The 27,642-nt window shown below is 40.1% G+C and overlaps 2 protein-coding genes across 2 annotated transcripts in view; both read right to left on the reverse strand.

Annotated features, from left to right (window-relative positions):
* Positions 1–138: 138 nt before the first annotated feature.
* LOC124275655 lies at positions 139–15,361 on the reverse strand. The gene is made up of 12 exons (XM_046711279.1): positions 15,214–15,361; positions 14,238–14,303; positions 11,436–11,510; positions 10,481–10,603; positions 9,850–9,987; positions 9,103–9,168; positions 8,391–8,504; positions 5,780–5,917; positions 4,633–4,831; positions 1,167–1,278; positions 842–932; positions 139–219 (listed from the first exon to the last, which is right to left on the reverse strand). The coding sequence occupies exons 1-9, from the start codon at positions 15,245–15,247 to the stop codon at positions 4,668–4,670; spliced, it is 918 nt and encodes a 305-aa protein (XP_046567235.1). The 5' UTR covers positions 15,248–15,361; the 3' UTR covers positions 139–219; positions 842–932; positions 1,167–1,278; positions 4,633–4,667.
* Positions 15,362–20,668: 5,307 nt separating this feature from the next.
* The window catches only part of LOC124275656 (guanine nucleotide-binding protein G(t) subunit alpha-2-like), a 48,722-nt gene continuing 41,748 nt past the window's right edge, over positions 20,669–27,642 (reverse strand). The window contains 4 exon segments of the mRNA XM_046711280.1: positions 20,669–24,472; positions 24,668–24,716; positions 24,768–26,980; positions 26,982–27,040. Coding sequence (XP_046567236.1) covers positions 26,855–26,980; positions 26,982–27,040 — 185 coding nt within the window. The 3' untranslated portion in view covers positions 20,669–24,472; positions 24,668–24,716; positions 24,768–26,854.

Below are 27,642 nucleotides of genomic sequence, written 5' to 3' on the forward strand. Positions count from 1 at the left end.
TGCTGAAGACAAATTCTATTGAAGATTCAATAGTAATTCAAATGGTAGTTTTCATTTATCTCTCTATATAACTGTAAGTACTGATTCATCTCTCAACTCTGGTGCTGCTTCATCTCATCGAAAAAATTAAACACAAAATATGCTCGGGAGATTTAATTCAAATGTGAATTCAGAAGGTACAATTGTGTATCTGTAATTCCATCCATCATAACAGCCATCCTGAAAACAGACACCGTACATATTTAATCATATCCAAGGCATGGGAGACAAGTCCAAAAATCACATTATGCGATCCCCATCTAGAAATAAACATGGTTTACTTGACACTGATGTGTTGAACAACACTGACCTAGGACTAAATGTTGCAGTGTATAGTTGAACAACACTTAACTAGGACTGCATGATGCAGTGTATAATTGGACAACACTTACCTAGGACTGAATGTTGCAGTGTATAGTTGGACAACACTTATCTGGGACTGCATCTTGCATTGAATAGTTGGACAACACTTACCTAGGACTGAATGTTGCAGTGTATAGTTGGACAACACTTATCTACGACTGGATGTTGCATTGTATAGTTGGACAACACTTACCTAGAACTAAATGTTGCATTGTATAGTTGGACAACACTTGCCTAGGACTGAATGTTGCATTGTATAGTTGGACAACACTTACCTAGAACTAAATGTTGCATTGTATAGTTGGATAACACTTGCCTAGGACTGAATGTTGCAGTGTATAGTTGGACAACACTTACCTAGAACTGAATGTTGCAGTGTATAGTTGGACAACACTTACCTAGGACTGCATGTTGCATTGTATAGTTGGACAACACTTACCTAGGACTGCATGTTGCAGTGTATAGTTGGGCAACACTTTCCGGGAACTGTTATTTCCTGACAAGTGTTCGGCAGATTCCAATGAGGACATCTGAAAAAATCAACAAGAACTGGTACGTTTGAGAAAGGACATACTGTGGTTATAGGTGACACTTTTCTGCTTTTTCCAATACTTATTGCACCTTGTTTGATTTTGTCACTATTTGATTGTGATTCTACACCTTCTTGTTGACTGAGATAAAACATCGAATCTCTCTTTACTTCATAATATTTCCTCGAATAATATTCATAATAGCGATCAGTTTTTAGATCAAGAAGCACTTACTTGTCAGCACAGCTGACATCATTGAACTCTGCATCCTCACAGGAGCACTCCAACTGGCAGCCATCATCCCACTTCTCCCCTTCTTTGTATTGCTTGCCGTTGTACACGCAAACTAGGGATGAAGTACAACATTGTATACAACAGTCTGACTGACTGACTGAGTTTGGGTTAACGCCGCTTTTCGCAATATTCCAGCAACATCACGGCGGGGAACACTAGAAATGGGCTTCACACATTGTACCCTTGTGGGGATTCGAACCCAGGTCTTCGGCGTGACGAGCCAACGCTTTAACCACTAGGCTACCCCACCGCCCCGTATACAATAGTGATATTGTACACGTAAACTAGGGATGCAGTATAACAGTGTATAACATACTGATATTCTACACGTAAACTAGGGATGCAGTATAACAGTGTATAACAGACTGATATTCTACACGTAAACTAGGGATGCAGTATAACAGTGTATAACAGACTGATATTGTACACGTAAACTAGGGATGCAGTATAACAGTGTATAACAGACTGATATTCTACACGTAAACTAGGGATGCAGTATAACAGTGTATAACAGACTGATATTCTACACGTAAACTAGGGATGCAGTATAACAGTGTATAACAGACTGATATTCTACACGTAAACTAAGGATGCAGTATAACAGTGTATAACAGACTGATATTCTACACGTAAACTAGGGATGCAGTATAACAGTGTATAACAGACTGATATTCTACACGTAAACTAGGGATGCAGTATAACAGTGTATAACAGACTGATATTGTACGTAAACTAGGGATGCAGTATAACAGTGTATAACAGACTGATATTCTACGTAAACTAGGGATGCAGTATAACAGTGTATAACAGACTGATATTCTACACGTAAACTAGGGATGCAGTATAACAGTGTATAACAGACTGATATTCTACACGTAAACTAGGGATGCAGTATAACAGTGTATAACAGACTGATATTCTACACGTAAACTAGGGATGCAGTATAACAGTGTATAACAGACTGATATTCTACACGCGTAAACTAGGGATGCAGTATAACAGTGTATAACAGACTGATATTGTACACGTAAACTAGGGATGCAGTATAACAGTGTATAACATACTGATATTCTACACGTAAACTAGGGATGCAGTATAACAGTGTATAACAGACTGATATTGTACACGTAAACTAGGGATGCAGTATAACAGTGTATAACAGACTGATATTGTACACGTAAACTAGGGATGCAGTATAACAGTGTATAACATACTGATATTCTACACGTAAACTAGGGATGCAGTATAACAGTGTATAACAGACTGATATTCTACACGTAAACTAGGGATGCAGTATAACAGTGTATAACAGACTGATATTGTACACGTAAACTAGGGATGCAGTATAACAGTGTATAACAGACTGATATTCTACACGTAAACTAGGGATGCAGTATAACAGTGTATAACATACTGATATTCTACACGTAAACTAGGGATGCAGTATAACAGTGTATAACAGACTGATATTGTACACGTAAACTAGGGATGCAGTATAACAGTGTATAACAGACTGATATTCTACACGTAAACTAGGGATGCAGTATAACAGTGTATAACATACTGATATTCTACACGTAAACTAAGGATGCAGTATAACAGTGTATAACAGACTGATATTCTACACGTAAACTAGGGATGCAGTATAACAGTGTATAACAGACTGATATTGTACACGTAAACTAGGGATGCAGTATAACAGTGTATAACAGACTGATATTGTACACGTAAACTAGGGATGCAGTATAACAGTGTATAACAGACTGATATTCTACACGTAAACTAAGGATGCAGTATAACAGTGTATAACATACTGATATTCTACACGTAAACTAGGGATGCAGTATAACAGTGTATAACATACTGATATTCTACACGTAAACTAGGGATGCAGTATAACAGTGTATAACATACTGATATTCTACACGTAAACTAGGGATGCAGTATAACAGTTTATAACAGACTGATATTCTACACGTAAACTAGGGATGCAGTATAACAGTGTATAACAGACTGATATTGTACACGTAAACTAGGGATGCAGTATAACAGTGTATAACAGACTGATATTCTACACGTAAACTAGGGATGCAGTATAACAGTGTATAACAGACTGATATTCTACACGTAAACTAGGGATGCAGTATAACAGTGTATAACAGACTGATATTCTACACGTAAACTAGGGATGCAGTATAACAGTGTATAACAGACTGATATTCTACACGTAAACTAGGGATGCAGTATAACAGTGTATAACAGACTGATATTGTACACGTAAACTAGGGATGCAGTATAACAGTGTATAACAGACTGATATTCTACACGTAAACTAGGGATGCAGTATAACAGTGTATAACAGACTGATATTCTACACGTAAACTAGGGATGCAGTATTACATTGTATACCAGAGTGTCATGACACATGAACTCTGGGGAAATAGTACAGGGACACAGAACAATGTATATCGGAGTGTCATGAGACATGCACACTTGGGGATGTAGTACAACGTTGTATACAATAGTGATATTGTACACGAAACCTGGGGACACAGAACATTGTATACCAGAGTGTCATGACACATGTAAACTAGGGATACAGTACAGCATTGTAGACCAGAGTGATATTGTACACATTAACTAGCGACACAGTACAACATTCTATAACAGAGCCCCATTGTACCATTAGGGATATAGTACAACATTATGTAACAGGGCGCCACTGTACACGCACACTGGGGTATAGTACAACATACTGAGGTATAGTACGGGCTGCCTGTAATGTGGATCCTAGTTGGAATAGGCTACACTGAAATGTGGGACAGTGTATCGGGTCACACGGACCCTGAAACAAATATACCCAATACAGCCCATGCTAGTCTAATACATGTGGAAGTCGAGATTACCTTTGTTTCTGAAATGAGGAAGGATTTGGGTTCCGTTTTTGTTACACTTTATGGAGATAATTTAAGAACAGTCTGTTTTTGTAAAATACATGTGTATGTTCATTTCAAGGATCCATATATTAGTCTATATGCATACACGTACTTATGCACATGTGGTCACCAGAGGGCCAAGGGAAAACAAGTACCAACGTGAAGGTATAGAGCAAGAGTGAGTGAGTTTAGTTTTACGCCGCTTTTAGCAATATTCCAGCAATATCACGACAGGGGACACCAGAAATGGGCTTCACACATTGTACCTATGTGGGGAATCGAACACGGGTCTTCAGCGTGACGAGCGAACGCTTTTACCACTAGGCTACCCCACGGCCCCTATAGAGCCAGAATTTACAGATCGCTATAGTGCAGTCTTGTTTTAATATAACTGCACGAACACATTTGCAGAAAACAAATAGGATATACTTTCCGACAATGTTGGAGATTACTGATAACTCCATACTTACAGAACTCCCCGAATGTGCCGGTAGCGCCGTGACCTTCATAGGGGGGACATCGTCTGTCGCTTAGTCGTAGTCGGTGTGGTTGTCTCGAGAGTTGTGGTTGTCTCGAGCGTCGTGCCTGTCTCTTGAGTTGTGCCTGTCTCGAGAGTCGTGGTTGGTGTTGACACTGTTGTTGTTGACGCTGGCGTTGTTGTTGTGGTCACTAGATGTTAAAAACGACAAGGTGTAACATCGTTGCTATTAAAAACCTCATTTCCTGTACAGTTATCACCGTCTATAAGGAAAACGCTTCTAACACACTGACGTAATTACTGAACCGTTGTTGAGGTTTTGTTGTTCATGCCACTTGTATATGTTTGACCCGTGAAAATCTGGGTTAGAATTGGTCTTTCCTTGCACCGTGGCAAATGAAAATTGCATTCAAACGGCCATAACATATCATCAAGAACGTTTTGATCAAAATCAATCTTGCGAATCCTTGAAAATATGTCTTAACCATCTAACCGTTCAAAACCTAACATTCGCTCATTCATTCGGGTCATATTGTATTCTTACCCTTCCAAAACACCCAACAACCATTCTGGTTTTTCTGTTCGCTTACCGATAGGACATCACATTTGCTCTTTCGGAACTTAAAGTAGGCTAACCCTTACAGCCTCCCAAAATAACCGTACATGCTATTGTTTGGTTAATCCCTAACTGATTGACATACTGCGCTGCCGATCTGGGTGCCGTTGTACAATACAACTTTAATTGCCGTTGTACAATACAACTTTAATTGCCGTTGTACAATACAACTTTAATGCTAAGACTGCCGTAAGTCTATGTTAAAGTATGGAAGTAATCTGTCTCACAGTCCCAGAACCTCTAGTCTTCCTGGGGCTGCTTTTCAATTTAAATGGGTTTGTTTGTCACTATCAAAATTATACATATTCAGAGACTTGGCGTCAGTCTTGAATGGGAGTTGCGATCACTTGAGCGATACGATCGCTTTGTGAAATGGGGCCCTGGGTGCCGTTGTACAAAATAACCGTTAACGCTAAGACCGTCGTAAGTCTATGTTAGGTACGGGAGCCTGCTACATCCCCACATTGCTGGTGTATGCAATTTCTTGTATTTCTTGCTCTATATTTCCAAACAGCAAACATACCGTTGCAGAACTTGCAGAAGGCCCTGCAGTTTTTCTCCGCCCACACCTTATAGAACGGGTCGGTGCAGGTGGTTTTCTCATACTGGACGCAGTTCTGCACGACATCCACACATGGGGCAGGGGTGGTCGGTGGTGGACCTGGCATGATCACATACAAAAATAAAAAAAAGTCATTGATAGTTTAAACAGATAAGATAAACATCATAATCATCATCATCATTGTCGTCGTCGTCATTACCGTCGTCATTACCGTCGTCGTCATCATCACCATCAGCAGCAGCAGCAGGAGCACCATCGTCGTCGTCATCACCGTTGTAGCCGGGGTCGTCAAGATCATCATTGATACAATTGTAAGGTTGCATTGTCAGTTCTACGCACCTTCGTACACGGTTGAAGCTGAATACTTGTGGGTGGGTAAGGTTGCATTGTCAGTTCTACGCACCTTCGTACAATGTTGAAGCTGAATACTTGTGGGTGGGTTAGGTTGCATTGTCAGTTCTACGCACCTTCGTACAATGTTGAAGCTGAATACTTGTGGGTGGGTAAGGTTGCATTGTCAGTTCTACGCACCTTCGTACAATGTTGAAGCTGAATACTTGTGGGTGGGTAAGGTTGCATTGTCAGTTCTTCGCACCTTCGTACAATGTTGAAGCTGAATACTTGTGGGTGGGTAAGGTTGCATTGTCAGTTCTACGCACCTTCGTACAATGTTGAAGCTGAATACTTGTGGGTGGGTAAGGTTGCATTGTCAGTTCTACGCACCTTCGTACAAGGTTGAAGCTGAATACTTGTGGGTGGGTAAGGTTGCATTGTCAGTTCTACGCACCTTCGTACAAGGTTGAAGCTGAATACTTGTGGGTGGGTAAGGTTGCATTGTCAGTTCTACGCACCTTCGTACAATGTTGAAGCTGAATACTTGTGGGTGGGTAAGGTTGCATTGTCAGTTCTACGCACCTTCGTACAATGTTGAAGCTGAATACTTGTGGGTGGGTAAGGTTGCATTGTCAGTTCTACGCACCATCGTACAAGGTTGAAGCTGAATACTTGTGGGTGGGTAAGGTTGCATTGTCAGTTCTACGCACCTTCGTACAAGGTTGAAGCTGAATACTTGTGGGTGGGTAAGGTTGCATTGTCAGTTCTACGCACCTTCGTACAATGTTGAAGCTGAATACTTGTGGGTGGGTAAGGTTGCATTGTCAGTTCTACGCACCTTCGTACAATGTTGAAGCTGAATACTTGTGGGTGGGTAAGGTTGCATTGTCAGTTCTACGCACCTTCGTACAATGTTGAAGCTGAATACTTGTGGGTGGGTAAGGTTGCATTGTCAGTTCTTAGCACCTTCGCACAATGTTGAAGCTGAATACTTGTGGGTGGGTAAGGTTGCATTGTCAGTTCTTCGCACCTTCGTACAATGTTGAAGCTGAATACTTGTGGGTGGGTAAGGTTGCATTGTCAGTTCTTCGCACCTTCGTACAATGTTGAAGCTGAATACTTGTGGGTGGGTAAGGTTGCATTGTCAGTTCTACGCACCTTCGTACAAGGTTGAAGCTGAATACTTGTGGGTGGGTAAGGTTGCATTGTCAGTTCTACGCACCTTCGTACAAGGTTGAAGCTGAATACTTGTGGGTGGGTAAGGTTGCAATGTCAGTTCTTCGCACCTTCGTACAATGTTGAAGCTGAATACTTGTGGGTGGGTAAGGTTGCATTGTCAGTTCTACGCACCTTCGTACAATGTTGAAGCTGAATACTTGTGGGTGGGTAAGGTTGCATTGTCAGTTCTACGCACCTTCGTACAAGGTTGAAGATGAATACTTGTGGGTTTGGTAAGGTTGCATTGTCAGTTCTACGCACCTTCGTACAAGGTTGAAGCTGAATACTTGTGGGTGGGTAAGGTTGCATTGTCAGTTCTACGCACCTTCGTACAAGGTTGAAGCTGAATACTTGTGGGTGGGTAAGGTTGCATTGTCAGTTCTACGCACCTTCGTACAAGGTTGAAGCTGAATACTTGTGGGTGGGTAAGGTTGCATTGTCAGTTCTTCGCACCTTCGTACAATGTTGAAGCTGAATACTTGTGGGTGGGTAAGGTTGCATTGTCAGTTCTTCGCACCTTCGTACAAGGTTGAAGCTGAATACTTGTGGGTGGGTAAGGTTGCATTGTCAGTTCTACGCACCTTCGTACAATGTTGAAGCTGAATACTTGTGGGTGGGTAAGGTTGGAATAGTTGGAATTACTTTATTTGTTTCACAATAGGAAACTGCTTTTGTTTCAGAACATTAAGCATGGTATTTTTTGTATTTTAAAACTTAACTGAAACTGAATTCTTCAAGACTTTCATGATCGCTTGCTGTAGGTAGAAACTAATCATAGTGGGATGATTCAGTTACCACATGAGGATGCTCTTATATCCCCGTCAGTTGACGGCAATTATACTACTCAGATGAAGTTAAGAACTACTCGATTCTTTCAATTAATCTACCACGTCTAACTTAAGTTGTCTGAGAAAATAAATTTGTCGCCCTCATCTTTTGACTAGTACATGTTGAGTTGTGCAGGTGCGTGGTGATGTGTGTTTGAAGGTGGTGGCTGTATAGTAGGCAGTAACTCCCTTACTTGTTCCACAGAAGTTGCAGAAGGCCCTGCACCTGACGCCGGCCCAGTCCTTGTAGCCGCCGGTACACACGCGTCTGCCGTAGCTGGCGCAGTTGGAGATGAGGTCGTGGCACGCTGCAGCGGGAGGGAACATTCTGTAAACACTTCAGGCTGCCTGTTTAAAACTCGTTCATACAACCTAATTGGTCATCCTCAAATGGTAAGAAGAACGACTACTTTTTAAGTAAACAATGCTATTGAAAGGTGAAGCTGTACCTCAAAACAGTGATCCAAACAAGATCGAGCCAAACGCTAGGGGATCTTTTAATTAATATAAACACTTAATGATTATTTGTCTATGTGAGCTTATGAATGAGTTTTTGAAAGGGATTCCCACGTTTATTACAAACGATGCGTTCATATAAGCTGAATAGTACAATATCTTTTAATGATTAGTATATGTTCTTTAAGTCTCTCAATGCTATCAATAATACAGGTCAATATGTTCCACTTGTCATCGATGTATTGATGAACACTGAAACTGTGTTGAAGATGTGTAACACCATAAGGAGCAATATGTCCATAGTGTACGAATGATTTATCAAAAATTTAATATTTATATCAATTGAATATTTCTATTATACCATGACTATAGGGTTTTTGGCATATCAGACTTTGGTTTTGTAGGTTTTGATGTAAACAGCGTTTAAGGAAATTATCTCTGATGACTCACCGGCGTCAGTCGTGGTCTTCACCGTCGTTGTGGGTGTGGTCGTTCTGTAGTGTGGGTGGTGTGTTTCTGGAGATATATAAAGGCGTTAAACATGTTTTGTCAGCAGGGGATGCAACAGGTACACAACAACTCTGCCTCACATTGCTGCAAATCTATGCACATACAGGTAAGAATTGGTCTTCTTGCCGTAGGAGGCGACCAACGGTATGGGGTGGTCAGGCTCACTGACCTGGTTGGCACATGACATCGCGTAGAACGATGCTCATGATTTTAATCAGTATAGTTATATGTCTTTCTAATGCCCTTTCATCAATAAGTAGACCCGTGAAGATCCGGGTTAGAATTGATCTTCAGTAACCCATGCTTGTCGTAAGAGGAGACTAACGGGATTGGGTGGCCAGGCTCGCTGACTTGGTTGACACATGTCATCGGTTCCCAATTGCGCAGATCGATGCTCATGCTGTTGATCACTGGATTGTCTGGTCCAGATTTGATTATTTACAGACCACTGCCATATAGCTGTAATATTGCTGAGTGTGGCGTTAAACAACAAACCAACCAACCATCTTCAGCATGCAGCCATTCATCCTAACCATCCGGTTGGGTCCATCCCTTCATGCCCCCATTCAGTCCACTCTATCACCCCTCCGTTCGGTCCCTCCATCCGGCTCCGTCCATCCTCTTACACCATCATGCCATCACCTCGGCCATTCTGCCATACCTCCATTGTGCCCGCTTCCTTCTTACCATGACACAAGTTGCAGTAGCTCCTGCAGTGATTGTGGGCCCATTCGCTGTAGTTAGGGTTAGTGCAAGTGTCTTTGTTGAATTCGTCACAGTTGGGGACGGTGTCGTTGCATGGTGGGGCCGGCGTTGTGAATTTAGCTACGGTCACAGAACAAGACAAAGACATTAGAAACTTTACAACCTGTATTCAGTACAGATTTAGGTCATCGGCCATTGTTGCATTTAGTACTGCAGCTCAGTGCTATTTCACAATATCTGTATGAGGAGACCTGTTGCCTATGAAACACAACCAACTCTAGATACTAAGTGTAAATAACACTCATCGAACATAGGACCCGTGAAGATCCGGGTTAGAATTGATCTTCAGTAACCAATGCTTGTCGTAAGAGGCGACTAACGGGATCGGGTGGTCACACTCGCTGACTTGGTTGACACATGTCATCTATCCCAGTTGTGTAGGTCGATGCTCATGCTGTTGATCACTGGATTGTCTGCTCCAGACTCGATTATTTACAGACCGCCACCATATAGCTGGAATATTGCTGAGTGCGGCGTAAAACTAAACTCTCACTCACTCATCCAACATAGATCATTGGTAAATGACTGGGGCTAGACTATAGAGAATACTGACGGTCAATGGTACAGAACTCGCAGTAGGCGGCACAACGTTGAAGCGCCCAGGGTTGGTAATCGTAACAGACTTGGTAGTCGTACTTGTGGCAGTCAGTGTCGTTATGGTCCCGGCATTCCGTGACTAGAAACAAAATAGGATTTGAAAAAAGCGAAACAGGAATTACGACTCTCATTATAAGACTCTCATATTATACTCCCATTGTAATAGGTAGATGGGTAGCCTCGTGGTTAAAACGTTCGCTCGTCATGCCGAAGACCCGGGTTTGATTCAACACATAGGTACAATGTGTGAAGCCCATATCGCGATATTGCTGGAATACCATTGTAATATTTATGTTCATGAGCTTGTGAGATGTTATGTGTGGTTATGAGATGTCAGGCTTTGTTCGTAACATTATTATGCCATGCCGGGATTATACACCAATGAGGAGCTTCACGGATGTGTCTGTGAAGATAGTCAGGTGTTCTGCGACACCAACGAACTCTTTAAACACTCATATATGAAATGCCAGAAGGGACATTGTCGCGTTGTTGAAATTTACTCGACTCTTGTTCCTATTACGAGCCACTGAACATGTAAATAAACTGGTGTTCACACAAATACACGTATAATCACAATCAATCTACTTTAAAAAAAATATTCACGTTGTATTTTGGAAAATATTCCAAAACACCAGATGTGTACTTTCTTTTATACGTCAGTATATTTGACACACTGTTCCATGAATTACAGATGCCCATGAGCTCTCATCCGCTGTAAAGTGGTTCGAATCCCATTACCGACAGATTACGTTCCATGGTTTTGACAGCACCATACAGGTGTCGGGTTGTTTTGACATTTTGTTTTGGTCTTTCCTGTGATATAATCCCACTGTGATATAGCTGACATACTATTCAAAGAGGCGTTAAACCCACTCACTCACTGGCTTCATGACCAAGAAGACAGTACTCACTGTTGAAGATCTTGTCGACGTGGTGGCTAGGGCCATTGGCGGACGGGTTACTGAGGAGAAATCGTCGACTAAGTTCTGTAGAACGATATAGCTAATGTTATCCAACGCCTTTGGCTGTGTTTGAAAATATGATAAATATGAATTGTTATATCGGGTAATAAGGTCAGTATTGTATGGAAGCGATGCGAGGATGTCGGATGGAGTGTAAGGTACCAGGGGAACCTTGGAGCGGTGATAGGCTCAGATTGATGGGTTAAGGGTAGATGGGACCAGATGGATGGGTTGTGAATAGATGGGACGAGATGGATGGGTTGAAGGTAGATGGGCCCATATGGATGAGTTGAGGGGTAGATAGCTTCATATTGGCAGGTTGAGGGGTAGATACGTTCATATCGATAGGTTGAAGGTAGATGATCCCAGATGGATGGGTTGTGAGTAGATGGGACCAGATGGATTGGTTGAAGGTAGATGGGACCAGATGGATGGGTTGTGAGTATATGGGACCAGATGGATGGGTTGTGAGTAGATGGGACCATATGGATGTGTTGTGAATAGATGTGACCAGATGGATGGGTTGTGAGTAGATGGGACCAAATGGATGGCTTGTGAGTAGATGGGACCAAATGGATTGGTTGAAGGTAGATGGGACCAGATGGATGGGTTGTGAGTAGATGGGACCAGATGGATTGGTTGAAGGTAGATGGGACCAGATGGATGGGTTGTGAGTAGATGGGACCAGATGGATGTGTTGTGAATAGATGTGACCAGATGGATGGGTTGTGAGTAGATGGGTCCAAATGGATGGCTTGTGAGTAGATGGGACCAGATGGATTGGTTGAAGGTAGATGGGACCAGATGGATGGGTTGTGAGTAGATGGGACCAGATGGATGTGTTGTGAATAGATGTGACCAGATGGATGGGTTGTGAGTAGATGGGACCAAATGGATGGCTTGTGAGTAGATGGAGTAGCCGGGACCAGATGGATGGGTTGTGAGTAGATGGGACCAGATGGATGGGTTGTGAGTAGATGGGACCAGATGGATGGGTTGAAGGGTAGATGGGACCAGATGGATGGGTTGAGGGGTAGATAGGCCCGGACCACATGGATGGATTTTGAATAGATGGGACCAGATGGATGGGTTGTGAGTAGATGGGAACAGATGGATTGGTTGTGAGTAGATGGGATCAGATGGATGGGTTGTGAGTAGATGGGACCAGATGGATGGGTTGTGAGTAGATGGGACCAGATGGATGTGTTGAAGGGTAGATGGGATCAGATGGATGGATTATGAGTAGATGGGACCAGATGGTGGGTTGTGAATAGATGGGACAAGGTGCATGGGTTGAAGGGTAGATGAGACCAGATGGATGGGTTGAGGGGTAGATAGGCCCAGACCAGATGGATGGGTTGTGAATAGATGGGACCAGATGGATCGGTTGTGAGTAGATGGGACCATATAGATGGGTTGTGAGTAGATGGGACCAGATGGAAGAGATGGGACCATATAGATGGAGTAGATGGGACCAGATGGATGGGTTGATGGATGAGTAGATGGGACCAGATGGGATGTGAGTAGATGGGACCAGGATGGATGGGATGGAAGGGTAGATAGGGTTGTGAGTAGACCAGATGGATGGGTTGTGTGAGTAGATGGGACCAGATGGATGGGTTGTGAGTAGATGGGACCAGATGGATGGGTTGTAAAATAGATGGGACCAGATGGATGGGTTGTGAGTAGATGGGACCAGATGGATAAAATAGTAACCAGATGTAGATGGGACCAGATGGATGGGTTGTGAGAAGATGGGACCAAATGGATGGGTTGTGAGTAGATCTGACCAGATGGATGGGTTGTGAATAGATGGGACCAGATGGATGGGTTGTGAGTAGATGGGACCAGATGGATGGGTTGTGAGTAGATGGGACCAGATGGATGGGTTGTGAGTAGATGGGACCAGATGGATGGGTTGTGAGTAGATGGGACCAGATGGATGGGTTGTGAGTAGATGGGACCAGATGGATGGGTTGAAGGGTAGATGGGATCAGATGGATGGGTTGAGGGATATAGGCCCGGACCACATGGATGGGTTGTGAATAGATGGGACCAGATGGATGAGTTGTGAGTAGATGGGACCATGTAGATGGGTTGAAGGGTAGATGGGACCAGATGGATAGGTTGAAGGGTAGATGGGACCAGATGGATGGGTTGTGAGTAGATGGGACCACATGGATGGGTTGAAAGGTAGATTAGCCCAGATGGACGGGTGGATGATAGATGAGCCAGATGGATGGGTTGAGGAATAGATGGTCATATTTTCTACTCGTGGTCCCAACTCTGATATAAGGTATGCATAAATTGTGTAATCCTGGAATCAAATATAGTTTCTTTAGAGAGTAATAACATTGATAGTATCAGACTTATATGTCTATGTCTGACAACGGTACAAGAATCTGATTCGACACGTCGCAATCACGAAATAGAAGAAGTTGTTATCTATCAAAAAAATCAGGGAGGCCTTTTACTGAATAACCTCTCCAGTCTCTGTTAACTGTAATCACTGTTTACCATTGATAGTGACTATATATAACTTTATAGGTTTTTATTTTAGACACATATGTCATAGAAGATAAAGATTACAACAGACGAGGCGGTACGCAGACGAGGCGGTACAAAGATATTTATATTAATAATATTGTTCCAAATATACTGATATTTATTGACATATGAATATAGAGCATATATAGTTGTAAATTAGGGTTTAGATGGCTCAAAATCTGACATGTGGTTAACTGGCATTACCTCTCACAGATTGTAGTATCTGGGTCGGCCAAAAGCTGAAGCCGGATGCTGCCTGCATCAGCATCACTGTAACGTGTAGAAAGACGACGAATATACAGCGCTCTGAGGGGTAAGTATGTATGCAATGTCGCATTGTTTCTGAAGGTTTTGTTTGTTTGTTTGTTTGTTTGTTTGTTTGTTTGTTTATGTATTGTTTGACGCCGCACTATGCAATGATTTAGATCTATGATGGCGGCATGTAAACAGTTTAGCCACCACACAAACCAATGTTCGATAGAGTTTCTGTTTGCGGCACATATCCCAGCTATAAGGTGGGGTCTGTGAATAATCGGGTCTGGACCAGACAACCCAGTGATCAACAGCATGAGCATATATCGTGAGCAACGACCCACGTCGACCAGCAATCATGCAAGTCACATTGGCACACCTGTCGATATATTTGGCCGCCTCTGAATGCGAGCATAATGACGCACCAAGTCTACTCTGGGAGCTCACAGGGGCCTTTAGATAAGACAGCAGCAGGTGTCAGGGGTTCCAGCATATGTTGCACTATAAGTAGGTGTGTATTGATAGCCATAAAAACGCATTTCATTCTTCTTTTGTTTACTCACATACTATGGCAATGACTATCCAGTGTAAAAACACGATAATCAATGATATTACTGTTGAGCATTTCGAAAACACCTCGTGTCATTTGTCTATTTATATGATTTTCACATCTACTTTGCCCGTTATCTGTTTCTATGTATACTCAAGCCTGGGTATTCTTTTCCGCTGACGTTTCATCAATTTACATCTGGGCATCACGCTGTCTAACAGAAGCATTGGCAACCACAGTTGACAAACCTGTTCTATTTGTGCTACGTAGACCAAGGGAATAGGGTTTGGCTACAATACATGACTGTTACAATTACATTTTATATCAATAAAACAAGATTTACGACATAATCATGAATCAATAAACAGTTTGACTTACCCGCAATGATACACAAACACAAGGTCCCTCTCATATTTGCCCAATAATTTCCACGCCTATGACATAACAATGTGTCTACTCCGCTTTATCTTATCTCAGTCAGTTGCGACTCAGGTACTGCTGTAAATTTAGATAATAATTAGCTTGAATTCTTTTAGCATTGTTAAAGCGCGGAAGAGCATTTCAAGTTCATGAAATAATGTATCATCTGTACTATATTCTCTCTGAATCTGGTTTAGCTCTTATCAGGCAATTCATGCTGCTGAACGACCTCGTTAATGACTTCTCTGAGTTGTGAGCTGATATTTGAACCGTATTTCTAAACATACATGGACTCGAACCTGGATTTTCAGCATGACGAGCTAACGCTTTAACCACTAACATATCACGAGCTTTAACCACTAGGTCCTATCATGTCAAATATTATTCCAGCAGTTCCATCCTTTGTTGTACAATCAAGCATGTTATGAGAACAATGGTTTCAAAGACCATCACATGACTCTCGCCCAACACGTTTGATGTTATAACATTCAAGACGTCAGGAAAGTTTTAAAATTTGTGTGGATGACATGTCGAGGACATTCTCTTATCTAACACAACACTTTCAGAATCAGTTTTGATGCAATACCATATTTGACTTTTACCTTATGTTAGCCTGTCTATTTTCAGATGAACAATTGACTTGTCATTGCATGTGTTTTTGATAAGTGCAGTGCAGTCGGAGGGACAGGATACGCTCATAATGGTGTCATGACTATTTGATAGTGATCCATAAACACACGATCCTGATATTGTCGAAATCATACAAACGGCTATTCTTTGAGGATATTCTTCTATGGATATAGAAAGAGCCTTGCTGCTAGTCTACATTCATGTAATATCGGTACAATGTGTTGAGCCCATTTCTGGTGCCCCCCGCCGTGCCATTGCTGGAATATTGCTAAAAGCGGCGTAAAACCATACTCACTCACTCATATAATACCCGATAGTAAAGAGTGAGTGAGTGAGTATGGCTTTACGCCGCTTTTTTAGCAATATTCCAGCAATATCACGGCGGGGACACCAGAAATGGGCTTCACACCGATAGATCAAGAATGACTGACTGAGTTTGGTTTTACGCCGCTTTCAGCAATATTCCAGCAACATCACGGCGGGGACACCAGAAATGGGCTTCACACATTGTACCCATGTGGGGATTCGAACCCGGGTCTTCGGCGTGACAAGCCAACGCTTTAACAACTAGGCTACCCCCACCCCCACCCCCCCACCCCACCCCCACCCCGATAGTAAAGATGTCATACCTGTATGACAATAGGTATTTGGTGTTATTCTTTCAACAATGGGTACAATCACCTATCTATCCGCCCTGGTTAAAAATCAAAGAAACAATTGAGAAACCATATTCAGTGCCCTACTTCCATCAGGACGCGCGCACAGAAATTCCAAGTGATGACAACCTCTTTACCATGCTGTACGACAGAGGGGTAGTTTCAATCCACCTTTCGTGAATTAAACCTTGACATCAACCACTATGTTTTAGTTCCAATTTTGGGCTTCCGCTCCTAGTTGCTCTGTTATTAAAATTCCATGGAACGTTACTGACGAAGGTCTGATAATGCCATTCCAAATATCTTATTCAAGAGAAATTTCAAGCAATTAAAAGCATGACAACTGCTTGTCAACATGCTGCCGGTGTTTATTCATACTATGACCGTTACGGGGACTTTCCACGCCTCCTTACACACTGACCCAGGCTTGACGATCCTGTTTGGTGCTGCTATGTAGTTTATTATATACGATACTGAACTGTCTCAGAATCTTCACATACGTATGGGGGCGGTGGGGTAGCCCGGTGGTTAAAGAGTTTGCTCGTCACGCAGAAGACCAGAGTTCGATTCCCCACATGAGTACAATGTGTGATGCCCATTTCTGGTGTCTCTCGCTGTGATATTGCTGGAATATTGCTAAAGGCAGTGTAAAACCCAACTCACTCACTCACATACATACCATATTGTAGCAGTTTTGCGATATTCAACACCATCACACTTTTCGTATGCATGTTGTGTAGGTGTCGGGTGTTGTCGGTGGAGCAGGACATGCTTAAACTTTCGTGAACACCTGGTGTCATCACTGATCCAATCATGTAGCTTTATCACTATTTTGCCTTTTAAGCCCAATGGAATTTGTTTCGGCAGATAATCCAGATTGGTTATTCTCTGGCAACCAAGTATCCGTAATATCATGTAAAGAGCTGTGCCTCACAGCATATCACCGACAACGATCCACGCAACTGGGGAACGATGATGTATCAAGCAAGTCTGCACGGCTGACCACTCGATCCTGTTAGTCGCCTCTCACGACAAGGATTATTTGCTGAAGACCGAATCTAACACAGATCTCCGTGGTGACAAGCATTATTTGTTGAAGACCTATTTTAACCAAGGTCTTCACTGAGGACAACCATGGGTTGTTGAAGGTCAAGTCTAACCCGGATCTTCTCTGAGGACAAGTATAGGATGCAGAAGATCAATTCTAACCCGGATCTTCTCTGAGGACAAGTATAGGATGCAGAAGATCAATTCTAAGACGTATCTTCTCTGAGCACAAGCATGGGTTGTTGAAGATCAATTCTAACCCGGATCTTCTCTGAGGAAAAGCATAGGTTGCTGAAGACCAATTCTAACCCGGACGTTCACAGAAACAAGAAAACACAGTGGTAGTGTGAATGTATGTTTTATCTATGTATGCTACAATGTACTAATCGCCCTGGCAGTCATGATGTGCGTCACACGTGGAACACCTTGGACACGTGGAACGCCTGGGACATCTTGCAACAATGGGAAGTGACAGACACGTTGGAACAGGGCAGGGCAATACTTACATAGCACATAGCTTCACATTCCTTATCTTACCAATTCCCGTATCAAAGTAGCTTCAAATTATTCCAATATGAATAACAAAATGGCCAATATCCTAACTGTACATTTAAGAATGAAAGCATATCTACCAATTAGAGGATAACCTGCCCAGATGAGTTAATATAAGGGGTCACATCTGGCTCAAGTTATCAATGTCTGCTTAATAAATAATTGTTCAAAGTGTATCATTAAATATCTAAGGGGTTACAGTTCATTTCTCACGCAAACTGAGCTGCAAATTTGAAATATCAGACCATAACATTTATGTATGAAAATCCATACCCTTTCATCAAGAGGATCACCACATACTTATACCATAGTTCCATCCTTATGTTTAAAAGTATTCCCAGACAATTTCTAGTGTATGAAGGCTAAATGTTCTGGATTAATATTTTTCAATGGAATTGCACACTGAAATAACCTTCACAACAGATCTGCACATCTTGAATGCAGCAATGAAAGAGGAAAGTAATCAAAAATGAATTATTTCAAAAAGACTAGCGGCATAATGAACCAAATGAATATTTTATAACCCTCTCGAATTTTGATTTTTTTGGCAGTGTTTGATTCCAAAATCCTGTTTTCATAACTAGCAAAATAAAAATGCAAGATTGTTAGTATTCCACATTATTACTCACTACAAACGTGAATCGTAAACTAGCATATCAACTATGAGGCTATAATTGAAACAAAAATGACACTAAAATGATTATGCCAGTTCTTCTTATGAATATTAACATGAGAAAACCCAATTGTTTTTCTGTTTCAGCCTTTTTTAAGTCATCATAACTAGCACTGATGCTTGATTGTTATTTTTCCAGGATAATGTTCCGAAAAAAAACAGAAGAAAGGGCCGCATATCAAGGATGGAGTCATGATTGAAGAGCAGTTGCCAAAAATGATTATCTGAAAAATTATTGTGTAAGAATGTAGCCTGCCAAAGGAACATTTTATCAACATCTGTCAGTTTTATAGTAATAGTCTCTTCTCAAGTAGCATCATCACAATCCGGGCGTTTTTACGTACGTACGCACCAAACACGTGAAGCATATCGGACCTGTATACCAAGGACGAAGCTATGGCAAAGGAAAGTCACCCAAACTAAAACAATAACTCATTTAATAATTCCTTGGGAATATACTCTGCTTCACATATATTCACATCTTTTTCAAATAGACATCCATAAAATTTTGAGTGTTATTTACCACGTAAATACACCCTTATACGTGACAGAAAACACCCCAACATATCAAGGATGCAGTATTGAAAATAGTCACCCGAAGTCATTATTTAGTTTTGTGGTCCTACATATGGTAACACTCTGGTAATACAAATGTACTGAATACAAAATACATAAAAATATTATACTGAAAATGCACTTATGCAATTATGCAAGAAAAACGTGAAATTTTACATTTAAAAAATGAAATTGTTACTATTTCTTATCATTGCCAAAGATGATTATTGTCGAACACCTTATTGTTCAATGTTGTAAAACATTTCTACTTTCACTTTTTAGTTTTCTTTAACACAAAAACTGATGAAAGACCCTCTTACGATAGCTTCCTCATAAGCCCACGCCTAGGTCCAGTTCGCTTTGGGCTATAGGGTCTCAACAATGTTATCTATTTACCTATTAGCATCTATCATACGCTGTAAAACTTCAATCAAGAAACGCTTACGTGATTATAACAATTATGATATTTTGGAATATTGATAATTTTTGACAGTTATGAAATGCACTTTTGCTGTAAATGTCATGTAGAGTATTGCCAAGTCCTGCCGTATGGGAATAAATTCAGGGTTTCTCAGGGGACAGTTTTACAAGTATATCATTAGGGGGAGAGGCATATATACTTATACCAGTCGATGGATCTACCTAATACATTACTGTGGTCGTCACAGGCCAATTGTGTTTTAACAACAAAGAAATCAGATCACCACGGTTCTACTAATAATACAACAATAGTAAATGTATTACAATAAAAGCTAAATTTATAACAGATGTATAGTAACTGATGTTTTAAACTGATTCAAATGGATTTCTCTGATGACAATGGCTTTTAAATACATATTTCTATATTGTGTAATAATATCGTAAATAATTATGACAGTTTCTATAGTCATTAGGTTAAGGTGGACAAATTACTGAGTCATAAAATTAATATAAAACAGATACTGATATCAAATTTTAATAAAACAGATACTTTTACCCAAAAATATATAAGGACACTGTAACCTAAAATTATGAATTAGAACGAAATAAACTTTAAATAAATATGAGATAAAAATAAGGAAATATTAATTTCTTTGTTTCTCTGCCAAAATGTTATTATATTACAGAATAACTAACTGACCATATGGAATAATGAAGTACCTGTAATGTATGAATTCATGCTAAAATTCCCGTGTTTTGGTTAGAGAAGGAAATTAGAACATTAATTCATAGGGAGAGAACAGTTAATCCATAATTCAAGTTATAAGTTGGTTATTCCAATATATTAAAAAGTAAATAAACAGCAAACAAATATAAAATATAGTTATTAGACATTTTATTTATGTTACATTGTTATAAAATGAACTATATTTTGATTTTCATTGAGACCAAAATCATATGTCCTTGTGAAATTATATGAAAAATTCTTTTTGAAAAGTGTCAGATCAGAGTCCATTAAAAATATATATTGCCTTTGTTATCTCCTTGGTGTAATTAATATTTCATGCTTGTCTACTCATTATTGCTTTAATCCAATTAAAACCCATCATAACGGTTGTTGAGACTGTCAGTTAGCCAGTTAGCCAGTTGTAGAATCTAGACATGAGCAGTTTTAAGAGAAACAGGGTCATCCTACAAACCAATGTTTGTAAAGTAGAGGTTTATACTGTGGAACACAGTACAGAAGTTATAAACAGGAATACTGTGTCCAATAAGACACATTGTAATAATCTATTATGGTGTACACACTAATAATGTTAATAATCATCATACAGAATGTATATGATCATGAACAATGTACACACAACAAATATACTCTATAAACATGAACATTGCGTAAACACTAAAGAAATTTAACAAGAAACATATTGTAAATGCATGAACACTGCATGAAGTCCAGAAAAATAAGTGCAAAGTTATGTGAAAACATACATTATTTAAACATGTTAACATTGTGTAAAATCTGAAATTCATATTGTCATGACAAGTATACATTTCATATGTATTGATGTATACAATTATGACATTGTCAAAGAACAAGAAGAATATAACAAATACATATTTCATAAATACATTTCAAAAGACATTCCTAAATCACAAGCATCAGATTTCAAGCAAAGTGTGTATACAACACAGGTCATACAAAATATTTCACAAACGTTCACCAAAACACCAACAACAGATATGTTTTTGTTTTTTTCAATATTTTCTTATGATTCTTCAAAGCTTCAAACAAGATACATTGTCATATATCAAATTATTTGTTGTGTGAGTCTGTGTTGAATAAGTCCAACAGTTGGGTACCAGTGCAGTGACAAGACTTCTTTCACTGCAATTGGTACAACGTTTCAAGAAAAACACAAGGTGGATATCATCTGATATCCCTTCCAGAGCTGCTGAAGATGACAAGTATTTCCCAGGTTGGGTATCAATGTCCATCATCTCACAGTACCACACACTTCTACATCGTGACCTCCTGGTTCTGAGGTCATCAATGTCAATGTTCATATGGGTGTACACAAATACACCATGACATTGTTCTCACCAAAATCCCTTGTGAGATTCATTTCATCATCCAGGAATACACAGATCATAAATATACACATCATTTCATCAGAAAAAGACATATATCATCATAAATAGACAATGTAGGTACAGGACATTTTTTTTTGTTTTTCAAGTTTTCAACCAAGCAAAAAACATTTCATACATAGCATCAATGCAAGAGAGAGATGTGAAGTTCTTTTCCTCTAAATCAGAGGTACAAAACAAATACATATCATTTCGTCATGTTTCATTCTGCGTCCTACTTCAACTAGGTTGATGGACAAAAATTGTAATACCTGTCCATATGTCCATAGCCTTGTCATTGATATCAGTCAGTAAATTCATCATTGTAAGTACAATGTGTCATGTGCATGTCTATGTGTGTCTACCTTAGTGGTACGATATCGCATAGGATAATGGTCATGTGCTAGACAACCAGCTCTGGGGAAATATGTCTTATTAAGTAAGAACAATCAAGCTATTGTCAGATCAGTACCCTATCAATCTTCTCCTCCATCTATCTGCTTCTTAACTTTCCTTCAAAAGCAAGTCCTCTGAAAATGGTCAAATTCGTTAGCCTATCAATAAGTCTTTTACGAGGTCCATGGTTATGTGTACAAATCTGACCATCTTCGTTAGGATGCTTACATCTTACCTGTTTGATTCACTGCATCTGTGTCGGTCAGTGTCCAGAGACAGGTCAAGAATCATTGCTTACCTAGTGAATTATGAGGAGGTCAAAGTTGAAACTGAACTTGATTGCCTCCAGACAAAAACCGAGTAGCCAAACCAAAAGGAACTGAATTAAATAGAGAAGAAGAAAACCAAAACTGGTTGAGCACAATCCCAAAAGGATCCCTTGTTAGAATCCTTCCTATGCTTGTAGATATCATGTTGGTGCTTCATGATTTCTTGTGCAACATGGCTATTTTTGTGTAGTGGTGGTAAGTGAGAGTGCTAAAGTGCTGACTATAAGAACATGGTACTGTTATGTCATGAAAATCATGAAAAACATGAATGTGATGAAATCAAACAATGAAGAATAAAATATCCAAATTCCTTTTCGAGTTCAAAATCAAACACTTTAGAATTTTTGACATCAGAGTCTCAAATCCCCATACACATTTCACTGAACTGCATTTCATCCTGAAATATACAAGCAACAAATAAGTTGGCTTGGTGTTTTGATAGAATCCTTATTTACATAAATAAGATTTTTGTCATTTCACTTCATTTGTATTTTTTCACCAAATTTTGTGGTAAAATGTCAAGCATAATCAGAGCTGTAGCCTACCATGTTGTCATCGTAAAGGAGGTTACTCGATTACAGAATGATAAGGAATTGGTCATGGCGACATTCCGATAAAATAAGGATAGTCCCCCATGTTAGCTACAGCCTTGAGAATCGTGGTCAGGTCATAACTTCACACTATGTTTATCTCGACCTGACAAGCAGTGTTCATGCAAATACTAATGTATTTAAAACATTTCACACAAACAATGACCATAAATTGTTTAACATGAACAATGTGAAACAATCAGCATTATGACATACAAGTACATACAAAAACTCCATGGGAAGTGACACGGTTGCATTAAAATATATTCTATGGGTTCGCTCCACATTCACATGCAGGAGATAAGAAATTTAAAAACAATATTTTGACCAAGTCAGAAACTATATTCATGGGATAGGACTGTGATTAAATCTGGGCAAAAGGTAGTTTTGTTCTCAGCAAATCTCATGAAAGTATCAGAATTTGCAGATTTCATTCACATATAAATGCAGATTTTATGCAGCCAAAAAGCAAATCAGATCAGACAATGAAACATAAAATTACTTTAGTCTGGGAAAAGATTCCATTCACTAACAAGAACTTATCTCTATTATTGGTCTTTAAGAATCTCAAGTTCTGATATTCATGGTGCCAATACAGAACCAAAGTCTCATTCCCTTCAAATGTCATGAGAATTACTCAAGTTGGTGTCCTGTTCTAGGTGTCCAGATGCTTTTAGAAACTGGAGCCTACTGCCCTGGTGTTATCAATCATGCATTCTGTGTGTAGAGAACTGCATCCTTCAAGAGGATGCTAAGATTGGGTGGCCTTGGATGCCCATAACAAGCATAAGCTTTATACCTGACAGTCTTTTTAGGTCCCTCCTGGATGAAGGTGTGCTATATTTTATCAGAAACATCACCACACCTGTTCACCGTTTGCATCTTTCTGAGATGCCCATACGGCTTCAGCTTATGCCCTTGATGACAATTTTGGACATTCTTCATTTGACCATATCCTAGTAGGCATGAGAACCAGCTTCATCTTTGGACTTTCTAATCATGTAGTTACTACAGCAGGGTAATCCTAATCATAGACCTTCTACATGTGTCACATGTGTGATCCCTTCCTATATCAGCACATAGACCTTCCACCTGACTCACATGTGTGATAACTTCCTATATCAGCACATAGACCTTCCACCTGACTCACATGTGTGATAACTTCCTTTATCAATACATAGGCCATCCACCTGTGTCACATGTGTGATCCCTTCCTTTATCAACACACAGACCGTCCACCTGACTTGCATGTGTGATCCCTTGCTTTATTGGCACATAGACCTCCACCTGACTCACATGTGTGATCCCTTGCTTTATCAGCACATAGACCTTCCACCTGACTCAAATGTGTGATTCCTTGCTTTATCAGCACATAGACCTTCCACCTGACTCACATGTGTGATCCCTTCCTTTATCGGCACGTAGACCTTCCACCTAACGCACATGTGTGATCCCTTCCTTAATCAGCACATAGACCTTCCACCTGTGTCACATGTGCGATCCCTTCCTTTGTCACAGCACATAGATCTTCCACTTGTGTCACATGTGTGATCTCTTCCTGTTCAGCACAAATACCTTCCCTCTGTGTCACATGTGTGATCCCTTCCTTTGTCACAGCACATAGACCTTCCACCTGTGTTACATGTGTGATCCAATCCTATATCAGCAGAAAAACCTTTTACCTATGTCACATGTGTGATCCCTTCCTTTATCAGCAAAAAGACCTTCAACCCAGGTCACATGTGTGATAACTTCCTTTTTCGTTCACTGTGACATTCATCTTTCACCGTATCCCATGACTTTGGTTGGATTTCATAAAGACAGACATCAGCCAATAACTTTCTCCTCAGTCGCAATGGGCATTGGTTTGAAGTCATGATGTCCAGTTGGTCAATCACCTGCTTGCTCCTGTGGTTAGCTTACACATAAGATGAGACATCTAATCATGTCCTTTGTCATCTTATCAGAGCAAGAAAGATGAGGACATCAATAAATTTGTGGTTGTTTTCTTCTTCACATCCTCCTGAACACTATATCCATCAACCTGTCTATGTTTCACACAATACAACCATTTCCCTGACTCCAGACATCTTTGGAGCCATAAGAATGGTTCAAGTTTCTGCAAATCCATATTGCCATCATCTCTTGACCATGATCAATGTTGGTTTATAAACATTGGCTCATGGTGTAACATATTCAATCCATTCTTCAATCAAGTTAAAAAAAACTGTACTTCAGTTCCAAGATCCAGTTAATCATGATTCATGCCAATCCTCATGATTCATGATACTGCAATTCAAAATTTCACACCATCATAACCTTCACATCAAACTACAATTGCAGTCGGTGTTCTTGTTAACCTTCTGTAAAGTCAGTTTCTGTCAGTCCAAAACCATTCCTCTTGCAATTTCTGACCAAAATTCAGGTCAAACATGCATCATATCACACTGATATTCCTTCATAGATAATTCCAATTCCGTTCATTCCAAATCCATGATTTGTGTCTGTTCAAGAACAGGGCTCATGGTTCTTCAACACCATTCTTCATATCAGTCCCGAACCAAGAACTATGCCACCTCTGAAGCATATGTCATGGTACTTCTTGTTCATATTTCATTCAAGGTGGAATCAATATGTGTTTCATGTTTGAAACCGTTTCTAAGCCAATTTCACATCAGTTGAAGACCATCATGTCACTTTAACACTGACCCATGAAAATTTCACATTTCATGGTACCAATGTCCATTCGTATGATCATTTCCAAACCATATTCTTCTTCAGTTCATGATGCTACCTGTACCAATTCACATTTTTCATCACACCATAATAACCTGTCATTTTCAAAATGTGAATGCCAGTTTGAAATCATGTTCACATTACTTCTAAACCATGTTGTGTCGTTCTCCTCAGCTATTCATTACAATGTCATTCATAAATGACAGCTCCAGCCCATTTAGCATCCATTCTTGAGGCCCATGGCCTTCCTTGCTCAAATGCTCATCACCAAGGTTTCACACCTTGCCACAAAAAAACGCTTTTAAATGTTATCCAATGGAAGAGAACCTTTAGCTAAAACTTCCTTGGATAATGAAATAATCTCTGCTTAGAAACATCTGATTAATTCCAGTGAAGTGTTTCACCTTTCTCTGTTTCTGACTTTCGTGTAGGATTTTAAACAACAAAATTGCACCATGGCAGGGCTAACAATAACATGTGAAACATACTAACAATATTTAAGTGTCACAAGGGTGAATTGCGCCATCTAGGTTTTGCAGTGAACACTTCATATTTCTTTCCTTTTAAACAATACTTACTGACACGAGGGAGTCAGGGAGGAACTGTCTCAAATTTGATATTACAAATGGTTGACATCTAAAAGCTAGAATGGGTTAGGATATTAAAGGTGTTGAACAAGTGGGTTTAGTTTTTGATGAGAACCATAAAATTAAGAAAAATGTCCTACTGACTGACTTAAATTAACAGAAACCATTTTATATTGGAATAAACCTCTGCCTTCTTTTGTGATGGTGAAATTAGAATCCACATCTCCTCATAACAATCTCATTTTATCTCTAATGATGTAGTATCCATTGAGACAATGACAGACAACCCCTCCGTCAATCAAAAGTTGCCAGCTTTGCGGAGGTTGAGCTCAACGATGATGTCTACGACGTTGGAGAGGATGTCCTTCATCATCTGGACATCAATGGCACAGGAGACGTGGATGTAGACTTGTTTATGTCCGGGGCTTGTGCTGCAGGAACTGCTCCCTGATGTACTTGAGGCAGGTATCTGGCTGGTTATCACCTGCAGATAACAACACTTATATCATGGCATCCTATACATAACTGATATCACCTGCAGATAATAATAGTTACATCATTGCATCCTGTGACCGATATCACCTGCAGATAACAATACTTCTATCATGGCATCCTATACATAACTGATATCACCTGTAGTTACAATACTTACATATCATGGCATCCTATACATAACTGATATCACCTGCAGATAACAATAGTTATATCATGGCATCCTGTGACTGATATCACCTGTAGATAACAACTTCTATCATTGCATCCTTTTTCAAAACTGATATCACCTGCAGATAACAGTAGTTATACCATTGCATCCTATCACTGATATCACCTGCAGATAACAGTAGTTATATCATTGCATCCTATCACTGATATCACCTGCAGATAACAGTAGTTATATCATTGCATCCTATCACTGATATCACCTGCAGATAACAGTAGTTATATCATTGCATCCTATGACTGATATCACCTGCAGATAACAGTAGTTATATCATTGCATCCTATGACTGATATCACCTGCAGATAACAGTAGTTATATCATTGCATCCTATCACTGATATCACCTGCAGATAACAATATTAACAT

Source organism: Haliotis rubra, unplaced genomic scaffold (genome assembly GCF_003918875.1).
Source record: "Haliotis rubra isolate DU_JTF1 unplaced genomic scaffold, ASM391887v1 Scf200, whole genome shotgun sequence".
NCBI classification, from domain to species: Eukaryota; Metazoa; Mollusca; class Gastropoda; order Lepetellida; family Haliotidae; genus Haliotis; species Haliotis rubra.